At 39.8% G+C, this 22,878-nt stretch overlaps 1 protein-coding gene across 2 annotated transcripts in view; it reads right to left on the bottom strand.

Moving 5' to 3' along the window:
* Window positions 1-22,878, bottom strand: part of CA1 (carbonic anhydrase 1) — a 104,612-nt gene that overhangs the window by 672 nt on the left and 81,062 nt on the right. For both annotated transcript variants that reach the window (XM_070221207.1, NM_001434663.1), the window contains 6 exon segments: window positions 8,977-9,037; window positions 8,307-8,504; window positions 6,163-6,281; window positions 3,691-3,786; window positions 2,779-2,841; window positions 722-877 (listed from right to left, as the gene is read on the bottom strand). In XM_070221207.1, coding sequence (XP_070077308.1) covers window positions 722-877; window positions 2,779-2,841; window positions 3,691-3,786; window positions 6,163-6,281; window positions 8,307-8,504; window positions 8,977-9,013 — 669 coding nt within the window. In that variant the 5' untranslated portion in view covers window positions 9,014-9,037.

Here is a 22,878-nt window from a genome sequence, read left to right as displayed (position 1 = left end):
AGAGCTTGCGTGAGTGACTTATCTGCTATGTGCCTGTTTCCATATAGCACCTACTTCATTATGTTGTTGTGAAGACTAGATAGGTTAATTCCTGCAAAGTTTTTAGAATAGTGCTTGGCATATAGCATGCACTAAGAGGTGTCAGTTAATCAGTAGGCTGCATGGCATGTCCTATAGCTTCGTTATGAGAACTGGCTGACAAATCATTTGCTAGCCTCCTAATAAAAGTAGTTGCTCAATGGTATTTGTTATTATCATTAATATAAACAATAATAAATGATATATTTTGTTGGCTATTTAAGAGCTTAAGCTTCAAAAAGGGAGCGAAAAACCTTTGTTGACTATGAAAGTACGCCAGTTGAGAACCACAATTTCTCAACGTCTTAGTAGACCTTTCAATGAAGGATTTTTCTTTGTTTCTGAAACTTTTAGGAAGACGTTGAACAAGGCTGAATTCTTCCTTATTTAGGTGAAAAGAATAGAGAGAGTTCTGAATCTCAGATATTTTTTTCTACAAAAAGTCAAAAAATGGTATTATAATACACTTTTCTTTTTGATTTTTCAATAGACCTATGCCAGAAATGAATCTCTTTTAGTTGGAAGGGAAAATGAACTCCTCAAATTCTAATTGAAATAATAATCCCCTCATTAATATTATGAATTGAAACGGCATTCCTGCTTTGCACTCCCAATTCCCACTCATTCATCTTTGATACTCTACCTGTTCTGAGCTGATACTGATGTTTTCCTTACAGACTATCCAGGTTACACTCTCATAAAGAGGAGGATGAGTCAAAGAGCCGGAGTAGGTCCAGTAATCCGGGGATGAAGGAAGGAGACTAGAAGGGTCAAAATTTTTGAATGGGGCTTTTTTGCCCTGAAAGAAAATGCAAAGTAATATATTATTATACCATGATATCAAATACTTATATCATATACATGTATGACATATATGCTACATAATCTTGGTGTGTGTGAATTTATATAATTTTTTTGGTATATATTAAGATTTTAGCTGAGAATTTAATCAATTTTCCTACTATATAGCATTTCATGACTGGTGTGTATGTGGATATAAACGATACAAGTAATACAACACTGAAAATGTGCTACACTGAAATTTTGACCAAGGAATCTTCCTTCTTCTTTGCTTGAAGATAAACAAAGTTTCAAAAATTTTTTTACAATCTATATTCTTTAAAAGATGTTTAATTTCCAGTATAAAGCATTTATTATTTCTCTAGAAATGATGCCAGATACTGTTCCAGTGGCAAAGATATTTATTGACAAGTGTATTGGTTATGTTTTAACCGTATTCTATTTATTTCTATTTTATTTTCTGATTTGTCATTACTGGTGTATAAGAAATAAACTGGTGTTTATGTGTTAATATTTTATATAGTCAAATTTACTAGACTTGAATACTGATTCTGTTTTTTCAGCTGATTTTTTTACTTTCCAGGTGGATGTCAATGATTACATCATCTGCATTTGATGACAGATTTTTGTCTTTGTTTTTCTAATATTTATCCTGATATGTGCTCTTATTTCTTTCTTTATTTTATTGCATTGAATAGGACATTCATTGCAATGTTCAATTATAGTGGTCACAGTTGTATGCTGTCTTGTTCTTGATCAAAATGGAAATGCTTCAAATATTTCACTGCTAAGTTTGAGGTTTGATCCAAGTTTCAAGGTGATATTCTTTATAAAGTTCAATAAGTTTTCAGATAATTTTCTTTCTTTCTTTCTTTCTTTTTTATTAATAGTTCTATCAAGATCTTTTTTTTTTTTTTTTTTTTTTTGCTGGGAAAGATTTGCCGGAGCTAACATCGGTTACCAATCTTCCTATCATTTTTTTTTCCTCCCCAAATCCCCAGTGCAAAGTTGTAGGTCCTTCTAGTTCTCCTGTGTGAGCCACCATCACAGCATGGCAACTGACAGACGAGTGGTGAGGTTCCATGCTCAGGAACCAAACCTAGGTTGCCAAAGTGGAGCACACTGAACTTTAACCACTAGGCCATCATGGCTGGCTCTCTTTCTTTTTTTTTTTTTATCCTCAGGAATTTGTGTTTAATTTTATCAAATGCTTTTTAAACATCTAACAAGTTGATGACATGGTTTTTAATCTTTAATTTGTTAATGAAATGAATTATATTAGGAGGTAGTCTAATATCAAACCATCCTTGCATTCCTGGGGTAAACTCTACTAATTCAGAAGCATTATTCTTTAAAAAGAAGCATTATGAGAAGCATTACTCATAAAAATATGATGTATGATTTAACTATTTACTATTAAAACAGTAATGCTAAGTTTAGATATATCAGAAAATACATCTTTTTTTAGCTGACAGGTGGGAATTCTGGTTATCAAGCATTGCGTGTTAATGCTATCTCAAAAGAATATACTTAACTCCAGCATTTTGGAATTCTAAAGAAGTAAAGATATGTTTCTTCATGAAAAGAAAAAAAATTTACATTTTAGTTGGATATAGTTTTTTAAAGAAAGTTTGAATGGCTGTGTAACCTGTTTTTCTATAGGCTTCGTCCTGGTGAAATAAACAATAACGATGAAAAACAAAACAAAACAAAGCAAACCCCTGAGTCAGAGACCTTCCCAGAAGCAAGCACTAAGTAGCACCTCAATTTTCCAATTGGTAGCTTTTGCTCCAGCCCTCCTACTCCCCGCTTCAAATATTAATGATAATAATTAAATGATTTCCATAGTTCTGTGGATTCGTGTTCTCTGGTTTTGACTCACTTATTTAGTCTACTTACCTTAGTTTTAACTTCGTTCAGGGCATCAAGTACTTTCTGCAGTTTTGGGTTGGCCTCACCAACCTGGAAATTGAAAAGAAATAAAGTGTGAGATAAAAATTGTTATCAAACCAAACTCTAGCTAAAAAATTCTTTTCAATTAAAAACAGCAACTGAAGACAGGTAAAGTATTTTATCTCTGCTTTAGGAGAGCAAATTTGGCTAGGTGTATGTCTTCGTGGGGCTCTGTACTCTACAAATGGTTTTTGATGCGTAACCACAGATAAAGTGGCCAAATGTTCAAAGACGTACAATTCAAAATCCAGGAACTGAGTAAAACTGTGAAACAAAAACAAACTCTTCCTTTTGGTCTGCTCTATTAGTTACAATCAGTACAGCGTATGGCAGATTATAAGTGCTAAATAAGGATGCACCACAACTACTATAATTCTGAACGTTAGTCACACAAGTATACCCAATTTAATAATAATTTCCCTATGGAACTTTTCAGGGACTTTCCAATAGAAGATTGGAGCAACATCTACCATGTTAAAGATCCTCTGAACTTTCTTTATGGGACAAACTCCTTCTAATAATTCTTTCCTGATGAAACATTAAATTGATAAATTCCTGAACCTATTAGGTAGGAAGTTTAGAAGAAAGGGGACTTGGAAGCCCTTGGAAAATAGAAATCCCTCCCCACCTCCAATGCCTTCCCATTCAATTCCTCCCTGAAACTGAATTCTCTCTTCAAGAAGGAAAAGCGGAAATAAAACAAAGCCACAAATTATGGACAAGCTGTTTGTCTACCTGTAGGCATTAGGAGAAAGGGAACTTTTCAAAAAGAAAGACTCAAATATCTCTTTGCCTCCTTTCATCCTATTCTGAGGTCTGATTGGGAAGAGAGAGTGTTAGCCGAGCTCTGCAACTCACCTTCATCAAAACACCGAGAATGGCCAAGCCATCGGCCTGTGAGCTGGCTTCATCAAAGCTGGAGTACTTTGAAGAATTCCAGTGAACTAGGTGAAGCTAAAAGTGATAATGTGGCTAGTTAGTTCTGTATACCAGTGTGGGGACAAAAAGTAAGTTATGAGTTATCTTGTTGATATAGGAAGTTGTAGCTTGGCTTAGCTAGATGCAACTTATCCAGTGGATAGGAAGGGCTGTGTTCTCACTCATAAGAAGGATTGCAGATCCTGGAACCAGTAAGTAAAGTTTCTTTTCCCACAATATTGTCACATTACAATACTATTGTAATTGCATTACAATAAAATTGAATACAATATTATTCCTCTTTTAAAAAATCTCTCTTTGGTGTGAAAAGATCAAGAATTCTGACTAACTAGTTTTAGGACAAAAATTAAAAAAAATTTTCTCTCACATCAGGTGCGTCTTAGTAACTTTATGAGAAGGGGATCCTGGAGTATCTGGGAGTCTTAGCTAAGGGTTGATTCTCTTGAGCACATCCAGGCACCTCTCAGACCAACATCTCCAGCCTAACTCTCTGTGGAACTCAGATATATCAAGGCACGTACTCATGTTTTCTTGATTCCTTTGGATGGCACTACGTGGATGTCTAAGGGGTATCTCAAACTTAACATGGCCAAAATAGAACTCTTGATTTCCTCCTTGCCAAACCGGTTTCATTTTCCCTTCTTAGAAAAAGGTACCACCATCCACCTAATTGCTCAATCAAAAAGTACAACAGTTATCATTAATTCTTACTTCTCCCCACTTATCAACATCGTCTTTCAGCACGTCGCCTAGATTATACCTCTTCGCTTGGTTCACAACTTTGAATCTTTTCATTATCTGCGGATTTTCTCTGGAGTATCCTTCCTTTCAGAGGCAAACTTTTGTCTTGAATTAGAGCTGAACTGAAATGCTGCTCTTCCAAGAATCCTTTTCTGACCACTCAGTGTCGGGTGATCATCTTGTCACTCCTAGCACTTCTCTCTATTCCTCTTACCTGATGTGTGTGTGTGTGTGTCTGTCCCACCCCTCCCTTCCACCCTCCTACCCCTCACCCATGTTCAACTTTATGGCTAAGCATTTCTCATCTCTAGCATGGATTATTTTTATTTTTCTTAAATTAGATAAGAAGATCACTCATTTAGATTTTTTAGATACCACCAAATATCCCTCCCAAAAGAGAATATGAATTTAGTTTCCCAACTCATTGATTTTAGTCAACTTCAATTTTATGAGGGAGAAATGGAAAAAACACTTAATAGTTTCTGCAGCATTGAAAGTTATTAGCCAAGCTTTATAATGTAATGTAATGCAAGTTATATTTGTATATATTTCCCAATCCTCTATCAAAATTAAAAATTTATGTGCCCTGCAACCCAGCAATCCCTCTTGCAAAAATCTGCCCTACATAATTGTTTTCACTAGTGCATAAGATGTAAGTACAGACATATTTGTTGCATCACTTTTTGGTAAAATAAAAAAAACACCAAATGGAACAAAAAGCAGAAGGCGTTGTCATTGTCCATCAGGGGGGGCCAGTTAAATAAATTCTGATATATTCATATGATTGAAATGCTATACAGCCATTAAAAGAATGAAGTGGAATTAAATCTACTGACTTGGAAAAACGACCATGATAAATTGATAAGTGGGGAAAAAAAAAGCAAGTGGCAAAACTAAATGTATTACAAATTCATTTTATAAAAGTAAGATAAATAAATCAACTTGTATATATGGGTACATATGTATTATATATTCAAACATATAAAGAGCAAAAATCTCTCCCTTTGAATTTCCCTGTCCGTTTGTTGACAGTTTGATGAAAATATTCCCAACTTTTCTATGGATTTACAGACAAAATGTCTTGAAGTGGATCACAAACCTCCATATGAGGGCAAGTCAAAAGGCCGGAGGTTGGTGCCTGCAGCCAGGGAACCTCAGACCTCATCTAGGTTTACACTACTCTCGGTGACCGTTCCTGCGGTGAAACTTGCACTCTTAGTAGAGTCTTATTGAAATGTTCCAGCCTGGCCACACCTACACTACTGGTGTGTCCAAACTTGGACATTTAAATAAGAAGAGAGGGCTGGTGTGTTCCATGTGGGGTCAGAGGTTTAAAGGAGAGCAGCACCTCTCCTTGAGGCCAGCCTGACGTCAAGGTAACAGTTTTGAGGCGTTCTGAAGGGGAAGATGATTCTTGGGCTCAGGAGCTCAGCTCCAAGTTCAGCTGCCCCTGTCACTTGAAAAATCTCCCTCTGTTGCCAAACATGGTGCCTCTGTGTCTGTGTCTGATTTTAATGGAGCCTGGGAGCTCCTTATGGAAACCAGAATGTTCATTCCTTGGAGCCATTGTAATGGTGTCTTCTGTGGTAAGGGAGCTGCTTCTGGGAGCGCTCTCAGGGTAATTCTCTCCCACTTACTAGCTTACGTTACCTCTGCAGAATATTTGACTCCATCCACGGTGTGCTCAGAACCATAGTCATCTGTGCTGCCCCAGTGAAAATGGAACTGGGAGAGCCTGTAGCTTCCAGGGAGAGGACCGTCTTTCAGCACTAGAAGAAAAAGGGAGCTGCTGTTAGCCTTAAGATCAGAAGCTCCAGTTTATCTTTGCATTTAGTATAAACCAACACTACATTGAGTTATTGTTGTTAGTGCCATCGAGTCGATTCTGAAACCTAGTGGTGCATGTCTGGCAGAGCAGAACCCTGCCTGGTCCTTTTGTGCCATCCTCTCACCCTCCAGGGCTCTATCAGACAATGCCCTGCTGCTATTCTTAGGGTTTGCATGGCCAATTTTTTTCGGAAGTGTGTGGCCAGATCCTTCTTCCTAGCCTGTCTTAGTTTGGAATCTCTGCTGAAACCTATCCAACGTGGGTGACCCTGCTGGTGTTTGAAATAGGGGTGGCATAGCTTTCAGAATCACAGCAACACACAGCCACCACAGTATGACAATCGACAGACAGGTAGTATGGTTAGACCCCTGACTGGGAAACAAAATAGGACCTCAGTGGTGAGAGCACAGAATCTTAACCACTAGAGCAAATTGGGTTGGGTAGAAATGAAAACAAACACTATTGCCAATGTTTTCATCTTGTTGGATTTTTTTCCACATCCACGATGATGATATTGATGGCATTCATGTGTATGGTGCACCTCCGACTGTGGCATTGAGTTATATACCATTCTCAGCATATGATCTGTAATTTTACCTTTTTCTGCTGCCAACAAAGCACATTGGAAGTTGAGTGAATTATATGATTACAGGGTTTTCCTTGAATCTGCTTTAGTTTGCAAGTTTGTTCATTCATTCTTTCAACAAAGACTATAGGCAGTAGGGATCAAGATCTTTAGTAATTTATTCTGAGTAACAAATTGCTCATCACATACTTTGTAACTGATTAAGACACAGCAGTGTATCTTGACAACTTGGTTGAGAATCCCTGGCCAGGGACCAAGAGAAAGTACCACTGGGACAGTGGAATCACTTTTTAAATTTTAACATTGAATGACCATGTCGTTTCAGAGAGTCTACCCAATCATATGATTAATTAAACATACATAATACCAGACCTAATCTAATATTATCCATGGATGGAGCCCCAAGGTGCCTAAAATTTCGGCTCAGAACCTTGTAGGAGAGTGCTAAAACAAGTTTGGCCCGTTAAATCAGTAGAGCTGTCTTAAGGAATTGTCATTTAGCAAATTATTTGATAAACATTTATGAAAATCTTACTATGTAGCACGACGTGTGCTAGACTCTAGGGTACCAAGACAAGCCAGTCACTATGATCTAGTAGCGGAGAGGAAGATAGACACGTATATTTATGCACAGAATTTTTCCATGCAAGACTCACTTCCTTACTGGTACCCAAGCACTTCAAAATTATAAACCCATTTTTCTGGTCACAAAAAATAAACATATTCTTTCACCCGTTTCTCTTCCCCGTTGCGCTCCTACCCCTCATCCCAATTAGAAAAGTTTTGCCTTTTCAGTTTTTATATTCATTACAATGGTTCAGTAGACCTTTTTGGAAAAATACTGTTTATTCAGAGTGTGAAGTGAGCGTGAAGATACTGGAAACCATGAGACATGGGATGGTGTCACTGAGAAAAAGGACAGAAAAAAAGACAAAGCTGGGAGTTCCAAAAATCATCTTTACCACTTGGGAGTTTTCTAAAAGTCCAAGATTACAGATTACAGCAATGTGACACATGTGCACAAAGGACTGAGGATAAGTGTTTGTGCTTCTTTTGTGTGTGTATGTGTGTGTGAGGAAGACTGGCCCTGAGCTAACATCTGCTGCCCATCTTCCTCTTTTTTTTCCTCCTCAAAGCCCCAGTACATAGTTATAAGTCCTTCTGCTTCTTCTGTGTGGGATGCCACCATAGCATGTCTTGAGTGGTGTGTTGGTCCGTGCCCAGGATCCGAACCAGTGAACCTGGGCCACAGAAGTGGAGCAGGCGAACCCAACCCCTATGCCACCAGGCAACCCCAAGTGTTTGTGTTTCTTAAAGCCCCATTGTTTTAATTTCCCCAGTGGAGTCAAAGAAAAAACTCAGAAGGGTCTTTTGGCTTACCTGATCGGTTATCGCTGTCCTCGAATTTTACCTGGAAGGAGTGTCCCACGTTGACAATTTCTTTAGCTGTGGCTGGATCGTAGGAGACACTGAAAGGTTTTAGGGAAGTGTCATGTTTGGTTTCACTGGTTTTAATATCAATAGGAGACTGGTTATTTCCATTCGCGATGGGGTACAGCTTGACCCATTCTTCAGGACCTACCAGGACAAACATATGCACACAATCAAAACTTTATCAAATGCTTGATTCCAAGTTTTAGGAGCATAACTAACTGTTTGCTTATTAGATTAGGGTTTATTCAGGTATCTTGAGCGATATTCTGTTTACCTTAATGAAAATTCGATGTTTGAGAATGTCCCTTTTCCATGAGTCAAATACTCATAGTCTATGGGATCACACTATAAACATTTTATGATTAGCACTAGGTTTCTAATATATGTATATTAGATAGAGAAAGAGATCGAGAGGGAGAGAGAGAGGATACATTTTATAGACAACCATGCCCCCAAGAGCAAGTGCGAGAATTCATGCAAAGCTATTATAATTATTCCAGGCAGGCAACTCAAACCATTAACTATGACTGACGGTTACTTGCCATGCTCAATGCTTCTTTCATTGGAAAAGGAAAGAGGCTATCATTTTGATCTCCTTGAACAGAAGAACTCTTACCATTTGGGCTGTCGTATCCCCAGTCGTGACTTGCCATGATCTTCTACTTGGTTTCCTTTTTCTGAAAACAAAGATAAAGCCTGGAATAACTGCCTGCAAGTGAGCACGCAGTAGACAGCAGAAAGCACGACTTGGGGATTTTTATGGAAACTTCCCTGCCTTAAAAGGCCAATGTTTCATCATCTCTATCAGGAAGTATATATACATATGTATAAAAAAAGGTGCGGAAAAAAAAGCACACAAAGGTCAGGTCAATTCCAATTGTTTTATTTTCTTATATAGCAGAAGAGAAATATCATAATCTTAGGTCTTATAAAACCAAGCCCTGTTTCTCTCATGTTGATAGCGGATAGGGCAGAATATTACCAGATATGGTTCTGTGGATTTCCTGAATTAAAAATGACTGTGCACTTGAGATTTCCAGTCTGACCCGTGCTGGAGACTTAAGCAACAGTAGAAATGGTAATTTAGTAAGGAGAATAATTTGCGTGTTTTCAGGCTGATTGGAATTAGTTTCATGATACTAATTTAAAATTTGATAAAAGTACTAATCATTCGTAATTTAGGTTATTCATAATGGTACATTTCATAGACACCAAAGATGGGAATAAATTCCTTCATTTTAGAGCAATATTGGAATTTATAAATAGAGGTTTTATTAATATTAAAGTTAAATATGGTTCAATATTTATTTTACACATCAAATACAGGTCCATTGGAATAGAGGACTTTCTTTTGGACAGTTCTATACAATTTGTAAAATACTTTCACGTTGTTTTATTTCACCACCACCACACATAAAATCCTATAAAGTAAGAATTATCGTTTTGTGGTCGAGAGACGTTGAGACTTCACCGAAACTAGCAAGAAGCCGAGAAGCTGAGACCTCAGGCTCCAAGTCCAGTCGCGGCCTTCCCTGTACCTCCGCCGAATGCCACGCTGTGAAGTGAGTGATATCTTAATTCTCCTTCGATGCCCACAATTCTCTTAAGCCCAATTTAAGCCTGGATCAACGTACGAATAGCCACCGGGTGAGTGATGAGAAGATCCTCAGGACTTTTCAAGGAGGCAAAGAAAACTGATCAGGATATGTCAGACCCTGGCTAGGTCCACCTTTTCAAGGCTCTAAATGCGCTCAAAAGAAGTACAACCAGAAAAATAAGCTTCCTTGGTAATGCTTTTTCACGTAGTCATACCTCCTTTCACACTCTAGAATCATCTGAGCTGCCTGGGCTCCCAGAAGGAAGCGGGGATCAGGCACAATTCTTAGCATTGCTGACTGGAGACACATCGTTTGTCCCTTTTTGGTTAAAAATGGCCAACTGCCTCAGAGGCAGAGGGAACTACGGCCCCTGAGCAGAGTGGGAGGAGGCCCAAGCTTCCATTCCACGCTCTACAAGGCAGAGGGGACTATTACTCAAAAGGGAAGTTTTTTTTTTAAGGTACTATTATTGAGGGCCCAGTACATCTCAAACACTATGCTAAAGACTTTACAAGCATTAATTCATTTAATTCTCACAATAACCAAATTAGGCGTTAAAATCTATATTCTGCTTGAGAAGAAATTGAGGCTTTGCAGAGGTGAAGGCTCCTCCTCAGGGTTCTGAAGCTTGTACGCGGCTGCTTGCCTCCCACAGCCCAGGGTTTAAACCTAGACCTGTCTAACTCCAAGGCTGGTACTCTTTCTTAACCTCCGCTGTCCACAAATGCCCACTGCCCTCCTCTCAGATTCTGCTTTCTGGAGGATGGGATTAATTGATCCACTCTGGTCTGGCTCAAGATGACCGACATCCAGACTTGATGCTTGGGTTCCCTGCATTCCAGACTTACGGGCTCAGGTTGGCCAGAAGCTCCTGAAGGGAGAGGAGCAGGCTACTCTTTGCCGGATAATTTGCCTCCTAATACTTGATGCTTTGTTAAAAGTAACTTTAAATTGAACTTCTATGTTAATCAACATATTAAAAAAAAAAGACAACTCCCCTTTTCATCACGTGATTACGGCATGATTCATCACAGGACTGTGGTAACATCCATATAGCTGGTAATTCATTTCAAGTTTTAGGCATATAATTACCTTGAACTCTAAGCATTCTGACTCTCCATTCTGTTAAGTACCTAGGATGTGTCTGAGTACTACCACAAGCAGAAAGCTATATAGAGAAAAGATGTTGAATTTAATGAGCATCTAGAGTTGGGGTCCTAACTCCCCTCCCATTTACGTTTATCCCTCTTTTTCTGCTTACAAACATTGCCTCTTTCAGCTTCTGATCCACATAAAATCCAAGATGTCTCATTTTGCACTCACTTCTCTTTTACCCATAGTCTCCTCGCAGGACACTTCTCCAGGGCTGTCATCTTTGGACTGCTTTCACTTACCCAGGAGTTCAACCTACACAGCCTCTGCTCTTCTAAACTAACAGTTTATTCCCTAAGGCCATCAAATATGTAAGCACATGCTGAAGAAGCCTTTTTGTTTTTCCTGGAATATTCCATATAAATCCATATGTACTTGAAACTCAATCAGGGACAACCAGATCGATGGAAAAAAATCTATATTTTTTAAAAAGTAGTGCAAAAATACGTAAATTTTGATAGAGAATTGTTAATTGGTAACATTTGGAAATATCAAGTTATATGTCAATTACATCTCAATAAAACTGGGGGAAATAAAAAAATTTTAGCACTTTAAATAGAGATTTTTAAGTGTTGAAAAAAGTGATGTGCAGATTTAATTTTACTAATTACAGTGGCTTAATTTGCAAATTTAATGAAAATGGGCTGAGGGGAAAAAAGAAAGATTTCATTTACCTTATGAAATGGAATTTCAGAAGCCAAATATCCCTGAAAAAATTTTAAAGATAAAATGTTGATATTATCCTAAGGGGATCTACCCTTAAACCATATGCCACAATTTTATCTCTTGATCTTCCTTCACAATAAATAAATTTTCGTGGAACAAACAACAACAAAAAGAAGTATGAAGAGTCCTGGAAGATTTACTATTATTATTAAGGAGAACTACCTCAAAGTACACTCATGCTAAGAGCGTTGGGGTAGGCTCGAAAAGACTGTTTATTGAGTTCCATCTGTTGGGTCCTTTAAGATAATGACCTAATTCAATTTTCACACGAGTCCTAGGGGTTAGGTTATTCTCACTCTACTTTTAAAGAAGAATAACTAAGGCTCAGAGATTTCAAGAAGAACCAGGGTTTGAATCCATTTCTGGATACCTCCAAGCCCGTGAGTGCATTCTCTTCTCTGCTGCATCCCACCGCCATCTCTGACAGGTTGTCTATAAAACACTTGCTTTCAAGTTAGTTAACAGTGTGTTATACTTATTTATTCAGTAACATCAATTAACTTTGTTGAAGATGTTTTTAATGCCCTAAAATGGTTTTTCCAGAAAGCAGCGACATTTCCTCAATGTTTTACAAAATTTGAAAGGCGTGTCTACCCAGTTTTAAATTATATTTAAAAGGCTTAGCATTTCTTATTTGTACTTTTTCCTTCTAGTTTCTTAAATGGACATTTTCCTCTGATTCTTACCTTAACATTTTAAAATTAAAAACATGAACTTTTATGGAGGCAAATAAATTACGGTGAGGTTCAAATTTAAATTTGTAATTAAAAAATAGTTCTTTGGTATAGAAGGAACTAAAAGTGTGAAAGAGTGCTGTGCCCAGTTATTGTAGAGATCTGCTAAATGCCAATGGAAAGAAATTCCAAACTGCAAAAGCTGTTTTGCAATGCTTACACTTCTGCAAAGACAACTGGTTTTCCTGGGATCTGTATTTTCCCTAAGATAAGGAAATACACATGGTGAAAATCAAGTATCATTTTTAACTATTAAAATTGGCATGACTCGCCTTGCTCCCTAACTTCCCCTCCTCTGCAGAAGTGATATTCTTTACGGTGGCAAGATCAACCTTATTTCTAGCAGAGAAATGAGTCATGGAAAACGATGACATTAGCCTGGACATTCGTGCAGTCAGACAACTGGAAATTCTAATGAATCAATTTAAATGGCAGGATGGTTTATCTGGATTTCACACCTATCATTTCCTGCAAATTGATTTTTCTCGTCACCTGTAGCAAGACGGCTTCCCAGCTTCATTCTTTCCAGTGGCTGTCTTTGTCTCCGTCCATACCAAGCTTGTTCCCATTTTGGGACCTTTGCACTTGCTGTGCCCTCTGTCTGGATTGCTCTGTACCCAGATCTTTGCACAGGCTCAAATATCACCTCCTCACAGATGACTTTCCTGATTCCTAAATCTAATATACATCCCCTCTTCCTGGTCATTCTATTTTATCATTCTGTCTTGTTTCTTTCCTAGTATTTGTTGCAACCTGAAATTATTTTGTTGGCATTCTGAAACTAATTTGCTTTCTTGCTTAAGGTCTATAACCGTCTCTATAACGACACTACCATAATGATAGGACCATTTTATTTTTTTAAACCACTATGTTCCACATGCCTGGAAAACAGTAGTGCTCAATAAATGCCTTAGAGAGAACAATTAAATGGTTATTTTTAGCCTTAACTATTGCATTTTTATGAAGACGCAGAAGGGCAGAACGCTCAGTATGGACTGCGCCTACCCAAATGCGCTGATCTGAGCCCAGGGGTGTGTGACACATTGATGTTCGGTCGTGTGAATGAGCTTTGCTGGAGATGAACTCATGTTTGTATTTGGAACGAAGGAAAAAGAGCCTTTCCCCTCTCCGATCTATTATTGGGAGGAATGAAGTGACCCGTCTGTGTCTGTCAGTCATTGCTGGGAGAGTGAGAACACTGGTCTTTGTAAGTGTCAAATTTTTTGACACTTCATAAGTGTCAAAACTTAACTCTTGAAATGTAATTTGAACTTTTGACACACAAATTTTAAAAAATCCATAACTCTTATGGCTTTTATTACTATAATGAAAGACTTTCTACCTTTTACTTCCTGCCTTTGAACATTTTATTTTTATTTTTGAAGGCAATCTTAAAATCTACTAATGAATATTTTTTATTAACAACCCAGTCATCTCCGCCTAGGTGAGTATTTTAATCCACAGCACAGAGGCATTCACAGTTTCTTACAATTTCATGCTTTTGAAAACGTTAAATTTTAAACATATCCAGTTGATTTTCATGCTTATTGAAATTACTGGTTGGAAAGATGTACTGAAAACACAGAAGATAGGTTTGTGAGCTTTTAAGCTAACGGTTAGGAATCTCTTCTACCAGATGGATGGGTAATCCGAGCCGTTAATTGTACCATCCATATATTTATTTTTAAAGTAACAAAAATACTATTTGTCTCTTATCTCCTATAACTGGTTGGTGGAACTGATGAGCCCTCTACAACAGGTGACTTTGTGAAGCAGTATTTTTCATCTGAAAAGAAAAGAACATGCATAACGCTTTGTAAACCATAAAATACAGCACAAATGTAAATGATCAACTTCAGCTTTAAAAAAAAAGTTTGATTTTAACTCTTAGGTAAATACATGATTAAATAAAATAAAATAGTTGGAGTGATTGCATGTGGCCTGAAATTCAAACAATTGCGTAACAGAACCCTGCTCGCGACAGAAAGCGTCACTGTGAAGCAAGATCAGCTCTCAGGTGTAGATACGAAGGGAGGTGAAGGTCAGACAGATCAATCGCTTTGTCAGAACATCTTTCATGCAAGCTTTTTTGGGGTCTGTCTACCTCAAAGTTATCTTAAAATTAGAAAAAAAGTTTCTACTGACTCTCTTAACAATTTTGTTAGATCTCAAACTCTTTTATCAAAGACTAGATTTCTAAAACACATTTGCAGTTAAATACATCCTTTCTTAACCTGGTGTTTCTTCATGAATGGTCTGTAGCTCCCCTGCCTCACATTCACATGTGTGTGAACTGAAATGCACGTGTGCAAGCTTCATCCAGTCCCCTACTTTTGTGAAATGAACCAAGTCATCTGGGTGGCTGACAAACACCTGGCCCTTTCTGGGAGCATTGGTAACCTTTTTAGCTGTACCTGGGGGCCATACGAATCTACCTCCACAATCTGCAAACCAAGATTCGAAACCAAAAGACGTGTTTCAATGAAAGCAAGTCTTTGACCAAACTCCGCAACTGTACGTTCATTACTAGCAAACAGGCACCAAATAGTCATGTGACGTCTCTGTGGTGTCAGGAAGGCCAGCTGCCAGTGAGGCTTGCCCACCAGCACCTTACAGGAAGGACACACTCCAAACAGGCTTCCATGCCATCAGGACTGGTGATCTCTGTTGTTGGGGCAGCCAGCTGGGTCCAGTGGGGCCTAGACATAACATTCTACAGCAAAGGCATTGAAGTGCTGGACTTGTCCACTCGTAGATCTTGTTCTTGCATGACCTATGAGTCCAGCAAATTTTTCCTAGTCAGCTATTAGTCTTTTTTTTTTTTTTTTTTTTTGCAGGGGAAGAATCACCCTAAGCTAACATCTGTTGCTAATGTTTCTCTTTTTTCTCATACCCTTCTTCCCCCTGCCAAAGCCTCAGTACACAGTTGTATATAGTTGTATGTTCTTCTGGTTCATCTCTGTGAGCCACCACCACAGCATGGCTACTGACAGACGACTGGTGTGGCTCCGTAACCCAGGAACCAAACCCAGACTGCTGAAGCAGAGCATGCTAAACTTAACCACTAGGCCACTGGGGCTGGCTCGGTTACTACTCTTGATACCACTAATTTCATGAGTATAAAATTATTTCTAACATCCTTTATAGTGAATTACAAACTTTTCAGTGCTGATTTAGCTGCAAATATGCTAAGCAGTCACCTCTGAAGATGTTCGGTCCTGATTAGGATGCTATTGAGCATCCCTATTATGCAGTAGATTATGTGAACAAACACATTGTTTATACTGAAGAAGTGTATAAAATAACACCTGTTGGGAGGTTTGGGAACCTGTACTTTTAGCAAACATTTTCAGGTGATATTATAAAAATACATTTGGACACTTTTACAATCACTTCTTTAAGACCCTGAGAGTCACCTTCTTGACGTGCCTTCTCCTTAGGAAGAATTCTGAATTTTAGCTCCCACTGCAAGCAATACGTACTGTTTTACTGAATTAGTCTTTTTCCTGTAAAATTTCTTAAATCCTTTAATGAGTTTACTAGTACCTGGTTCCAGAGAAAAAATTCTTTTTCATTCACTTTTTGCGATGCCCTTTTCTCCATTGGGTCAACTTGCTACAGACAGAGGGGCGACTTGCTCTGCAGTGGGTTTTGAATTAAATGCTTAAGCCACATCCGTGATTAATTAAAGACAGCTACAATAACCAAATGCCTTTAGTAGTGGCAATATCCATTGCTACACACAGAAGGTTGTCATTTTAATTCACCCTTAACCGATCTTTGTCCTACTAGGTCTATCGAAGAAAAGCGTCAAGAGCACTATTTGAACCAGTAGTTTGCAGAATGACTTATTGTTCAAGGGCAGAAGAAGTACACTACACAGATCTTCTTTACTGATCATAAAAAAGTGAACACAGACCCCTAATGGGTATGAAGCAATATTCACAACGCTCCTTCAGTCTCTAAAGAGTTTCTTTTGCTTCACAGCTATTGTCAGGCGTCAGCATTAACTATAAAATTCTTTATCTGTCTACCCCCATTTCTCTGAGTACTGCTATTTCTTTATTGTGAACTGGGTTAACAGTAATACTCACCTTGAAGGTTTTTTTAATGAGGACTAGAGATAAAGGCACATAGCAGATACACAGTAAAAGATGACTATTATTTTTTACTGCGTATACTAATAATAACAGAAAACTGCATGGGCTGTGGTTAAAAGGGTGGGAGAGTTCAGTGCGGCCGGGAGTTGAGGAGGACACAGGGCTGTGTCAGAGCTTCCAAGACGTTGATTGATGAAGGATATTAACTAATCAGCCTTGAAACCATGGGGCGTAATCCTCCCTAGGGTTTTTTCCTAAGAAATGGGTAAGGAATAAATAGAATGATTACCGATGCTTTTCAAAAAAGAAATTCTTTCTTTTAGAGTAGCCCCACCGAATGGGGGTTCCTGCTCACTTTACTTTTACTCACATGATCTTATTTATGACTTTGAAGAAGTCTGTGAGCTGGTAGAACAAACACCAGGATCCCCATTTCAAAATAAAAAAAAGAGGCTTTCACGGATGAAGGAGTTAAGCCACTCATCCAAAGTCAGATGGAAGTGTTTGAATTAGAATGTCAAGTCCTCAAACTGTGTCAAGAGTTCTTTCCACTGCGACAAATTATAAAATCAATCTAACAATAGCTTGCCTTTCATCACTTTTACTTCGTTTTTACAAGAGTTCAGTGAGATAGTGAGCTATCTCCCAAAGCAGTCATTGAAGTTTCCATAAAGAAGACCCCATAATGTCGACACAGACAGGGCTTGGTTTCGTCCACGGGGGTCCGGGGTGTGACAGGAGCCATCATCTCCCGAATGAGTGGATGTTGTGGGCTTTTGCATCCCCACAGCCAGCCTGTCCAGGCTCAGGGAGCTGTCACATGCATCCTTCCTGAGGCTCTTTCAGTCCCCACCTTCCACCAGTTCTTCGGAGAAACTAAACCACACAAGATTTACACTCCCTGATCCCAGCGTAGCTGGTAAATGCATATTTCCACATTTCCATAAAAATCTACTTTATTTCTTCCAGTCCCAGGGGTGAAGGACCAGAGCACAGGACAGAACGAAACAGATCCTCCTCCTTTATATTTCTGGGGCTGGAAGAAAAAAGATAAATTTATATGAGACCCCCCCACCCCAACAAGATTTCAGAAAAGATTCCTGTCTCCCTTATGCAAAAGATTACTTGTGCAATTAATTTAGCTGGTAGAGGCCATATGTCTTATTTTGAGTTCCTTTTTAAATTTTTTTCGAGTTGCTTCAGGCAAGTGGGAGGTGCCTGAATACATAGCTTACACCAAGCTGATCTCTAAAGTGGGTTTAGCTATAAGTAAGTGAAGAATTGTAGAGACTCAAAGACCTCTGAGGGAGGGCAGCTCCTCCTTCAGCAATGACTCCCATAGAACAAGGGCACGGGGTCTGCTCCTGTGGTTTCTTAGGGCTCCTTTAGCTTCTGGAGTCGGAAAACTTTGCTTGGGCAGCAGTTCTCAATTGTGATGTGAAAGGCCGCGGGTTTCAGGACTCCAGGGTTGAGGGTAAAAAGGCGTTGACTGCGTTCCCTCCCACCTAGCTGATCTGGCCCTGTGGTGGAGTTCCTTAGGATGCAAGCCTTGGACAGTGCAACAACGGTCCTAAATCCTTTAAGACTGCCCCGGCCTCTGCCTTTAACTAGTTGGTGAAGTTCCACATAACCTCTGTGCAACTGCCTGAGGATTACAAAATGAGGGAATGACATGTTGGCCAGTGGCTTCGTTTTCCATCATCACCCGGGAGGCAGCCGGGACCAGTCTGGTGAGCAAGAACTCCAGGAAAAACACCTCCTCAGGTTCACGTGAATAATGCTGCTGGAATGGAAACCCACACCGTCCAAAGGAGTCCTGAAGGGCCTTCACGACTAAGAACCAAGCTCCAGTTAGAATGAAGCTTGGAGGATGGACTTTCTGGAACAAATAGGGCTGACTTTATGCAGTCCTTTGTTCTGGGGAAGATGAGTTCCTGGCAATGTGATCAGTTCCTCCTGTTGGTAATTCCTGCGGGGGCTACTAGCCAGGTTTACGTGTGACATTCTTACACTGTGGTCTTTTGTCACTCCTGTCCCAGGCTCTAAGAGTTCTCGTAGACCCCCCTGCAGGCTTGGACAGGGCTCTGCTGTGCTTGCTTGCAGCTGGCACCAGCTGTTGCTATACTTTCCTATCTTTATTTTGTTTTTTGGTTAAGATTGTGTTTCCCTCTGCTTCTGATACTACACACATAGTGCCAAGTTCTTTGCTGGCGAACACGATATTATTAGGAAAGGCCAGTGGCTTTTTCCATAGGAGCATTGACTTCAATATCAAGTTCCTTCTAGGCGTGGGGCTGACTGTGCCATTTATTTTGGTTAATATAATGTTTTTGAAAGAATCATTGTAACTTTAACTTTAAAATAAGTTTGAAATAAAACTTTGCTTAAGGGTTCGAGTTCTTACAACACCAAGTTGGAATGGTGAGGAGGGAAGGAATCATGTTTCAGCAGCAGCTAGACATAATACAATTTGAAGAAAAGAAAGAGCGTCTTTTATTAGAGCATATATTCGCAGCAATGTTCTGGCATAATGAAGATGCCTTCTGTATGAGATGGGTATGACATCCACTCAAAAAGCAGCCCAGTGGGGAGAGAAATGCCAACGATAATAGATGTGACCTTTCAGTGCCTCGGCCATTGGCATCGCGAGGAGGTAATCCTAGATCACCCATTTTTCCATCTGAATGCAGCTGAGACTGACGGGGCAGGTGTCCTGCCCCAAGCAACTGATTTATGATCTGCTTTCGGTCTCTTTCCTACTCGCCTCTTCCAAAATGAGCCTGAGAACTCAGCCCTTTTCACTACCTCTGCGGAGAACCTCGCAGTGAGGGCCTCATGGATGATTTGTTACTTGTAAGGCTGCTGTTGAACCAATGCAAAGATTGAAGATGGCGGGACGCACCTTAGAGATGTTTAGTACTGCTGTTAAACTCAGTATGGAAATGCAGCTACGGCTGAGGGCTTGTACTGCGGTATCTCGATGAGGCTAAATTGAGCACAACTTAATCCCTTCATCATAATACGAACAAGGGACAAAACAAATGGTACCGTGGCAGTCGGCCGCTGCCTCAGGCGCCACAACTTCTGGTTGTTGGAATTAGCTATGGATTGATTTTGTAACTCGGAGTTACTCACACACTGCCATTGATGTCACTAGCCTGCCTCATTAAACATCAGGGCTGGGCTGGCCCCCAAATCATTCACCCCAACTCCAGGGATGGACGGGGAAAGTTTATTGGGATCTCAGTGACCCATGGCTTCTTAGGGGATAAAATTTGGGCTGATCAGCCCTGAAGGCGGGAGGGGAGAGAATCACATTTGGCTCCGCTACATGTTACTAGGAGCCCCTGAAGAATCCTGCCTCTTTCTCTTATTTGTTCTCAGCAGAAGGAGTGCTTACAACCAGGCCAGGGGGAATGTCATGATTCCATTCTGGAGTGGACCTGGGTGGTCCTGTCTTTTCTGGTGCCCAGCATGAATGGCAAACTTATACCCACGTACCTGCTTTCAGTCCTGTCCGGTGCCATCCGGAGCAGCTTTACTCTCTGGGCATCAGCCCTGGTCCTCCCACTGGACTCTGACCTTGCATTTGACTTGGGTTGGCCTTCCATCGCAGACACTGACTGCGGGCTGCCTCAGGGCTCGTGGTCCTGCTCAGCCCATCCCCTGCCTGCCAGCACAGCTCAGCTTCTAATCCAAGATCCCCTTCTCTTACACTGTTTGGTGACCTGATATTGACCATTAATTGAGTTCAGGCTCAGATGACTGCTTGGAGCACTGGCTTAGAGTTTGGGCTGGGGAATAAGACGCCCAGGGACCCATGCAACAGAGGGCAAGTGCAGGCTGGCACAAGCCGGGAACAGGGGCCAGTGTGTGCTCTCCACTAGTCAAAAATTTGAGGGAAAACATCTGGCCTAATGGGAAAAAAGTGAAAGCAAGGAAAACAAGAGCTATTAATTATGTGCCACACTGACGACTAACATGAGGCCATGCGCTTGTAACTCAGCTGACTTGGGGAGCATTTGCATTTTGAGTTTCTTCACACTGTGAAAAGTCACTTATGAATATTTTTATTTATGACTTTAATTTTTTGAATGGGTATGTGTTTGTGTGGTTCTTTTTTTTCTTCTGAAGTTTTTGGTTTTTTTTTTTAGGAAGATTAGCCCTGAGCTAACTGCTGCCAATCCTCCTCTTTTTGCTGAGGAAGACTGGCCCTGAGCTAACATCCGTGCCCATCTTCCTCTGCTTTATACGTGGGACACCTACCACAGCATGGTGTGCCAAGCAGTGCCATGTCTGCTCCCGGGATCTGAACTGATGAACCCCGGGCTGTCGAAGCAGAACTTGCACACTTAACCGCTGTGCCACCAGGCTGGCCCCGTGTGGTTCTAAATTCAAAGCTATGAAAGGGTACAAAATAAGAAAATCTCCTCCCATCCTCTATCCCAGAGAGAATCCATGACTTTTATACTCTCCAGGAGATATTTGATGTACGTACATGGGAATAAATGTGTGTATTTTCTCTTTTTAAAAAAAATACAAATAGTATTACACTAGATACACTTTTAGCTTTTACTTTTTCCCCTTAACATGTTAGAATTTGGCCATATCACTATATAAAGAATGCTTTTTGGGTGCTTTACAATATTCTGTTGCATGGATTGCCATTGTTTATCTAGCCATTCCCCAATTGATGGACATTTAGATTACTTCTCGTCATTACAAACAGTATTGGAATTAATGGCATATTTCATTGGATACTGAGAGAAGCACTACTGGATAAAGGAAAAGGAGACTGATAATATAAATACCTTATAAATATATAGACTTTTGCTCTTTTCAATGTCCTCTCACTTATGTTTTGCTAAGAGTCTAATAACAAAACTTACATGGAGGTAAAGGTGATGTATTCAATTTTTTTACATGAGGAAAACCACATGGAAGAAAGGTGAAGGTGGCAGCTTTCTGTAATGAAAAGGATGCTCAGACAAAAATCTGGCTGAGACAATTTTCTGTTTTTAGGGCTCTTTTAAAAATATCTGCTTCCTCACACATATGCAAAGTAAAAGAAAGAAATAGCTTATAGCATGAGGAGTACTTTTAAGTTATCAAGCGCAGATTGGAGCCAGAGTGGAAGTCACTGAGACAATAGAGAGGAGATTCTCTTTTAAGGTTGTGTGATATTGTGATTTATAATTAGAAATACATATTTGGTCTTCATCCCCTTTTCTGGCACAGAGCTCCTAAAACTCTTGGAATTTCCTAAGTGATGAGGAAGTGATGACAAGGAGTCTTCAGTTCTGTTAATAAGGTGACTTCTGGACTGCATCTAAGGCTGGGAGCTGGTTGCCAGAAGAACCAACCATGGCATTAGAGGGGTGGAACCTGCTGACCCTCTAGCTAAATACAGCTGCATGAGGGAGCCCAGGCAAAAGCAGGAGAACAACCCCCCAGCATTTCCACCCCTACTCCACAGGGGCAGAATGGGAAGCTGGAGAAACAGAAGGCCAGTTTTGTCAGGCATTATCTCCTGTTTCTCTTCATTTGTGCAAGAGCCCAGTGGAAGCTGCTTGCTGTGGCACTTCACATCTTGTTGACAACTCAGTAGGAGTTATAACAAAGCTCATTCCACCAGTGCCCACGACGATGTGGGCACATATATTATCTCTGAGCACTGGCCTCCTCTAGACACCCTGGAACATCCAGATCCTCTGAAAACTGAGTCCTGAGGTGAACACAGCTAGCTCAAAGCCCATTTACTGGTATCATACATGGGATCCCAACAAGAAGACGAGTTCCTTGAAGGAACATGGAGAGTGTGTGCTGGTATTCTATACAGATTATGTTTCCTGGTTGTAGCACTTGGTTAAAAAGAAGAAATCAAAACACAAGAGATAAACAGACAGAAAGAACTTTTTAAGCTCCATTAAATCCTTGTCAACCAGTCTTTGGGGACAAATTCTATAGCCCTTTGTGCATAAATCCTTCCAGAAAGATAAAAAATGAGATTTTGCAGTCTTTTATCTCCTTTACCCCCTATTTTCTTGAAATATTCACTAACTCTTCATATCTTAAATAGAAAAGTCAAGCCAACCAGATTTTATTTATAGAACAAATCAGCAGTGTTCCCTGAAAATAGGCACCTGTGTGTTCCAAAGACACTACTGACATTTTCTTGGCAATCTACAGGTAAAAATTCAATATCAAA

This window comes from Equus caballus, chromosome 9 (assembly GCF_041296265.1).
Source record: "Equus caballus isolate H_3958 breed thoroughbred chromosome 9, TB-T2T, whole genome shotgun sequence".
NCBI classification, from domain to species: Eukaryota; Metazoa; Chordata; class Mammalia; order Perissodactyla; family Equidae; genus Equus; species Equus caballus.
This window is presented reverse-complemented; position numbering and strand designations above follow the sequence as displayed.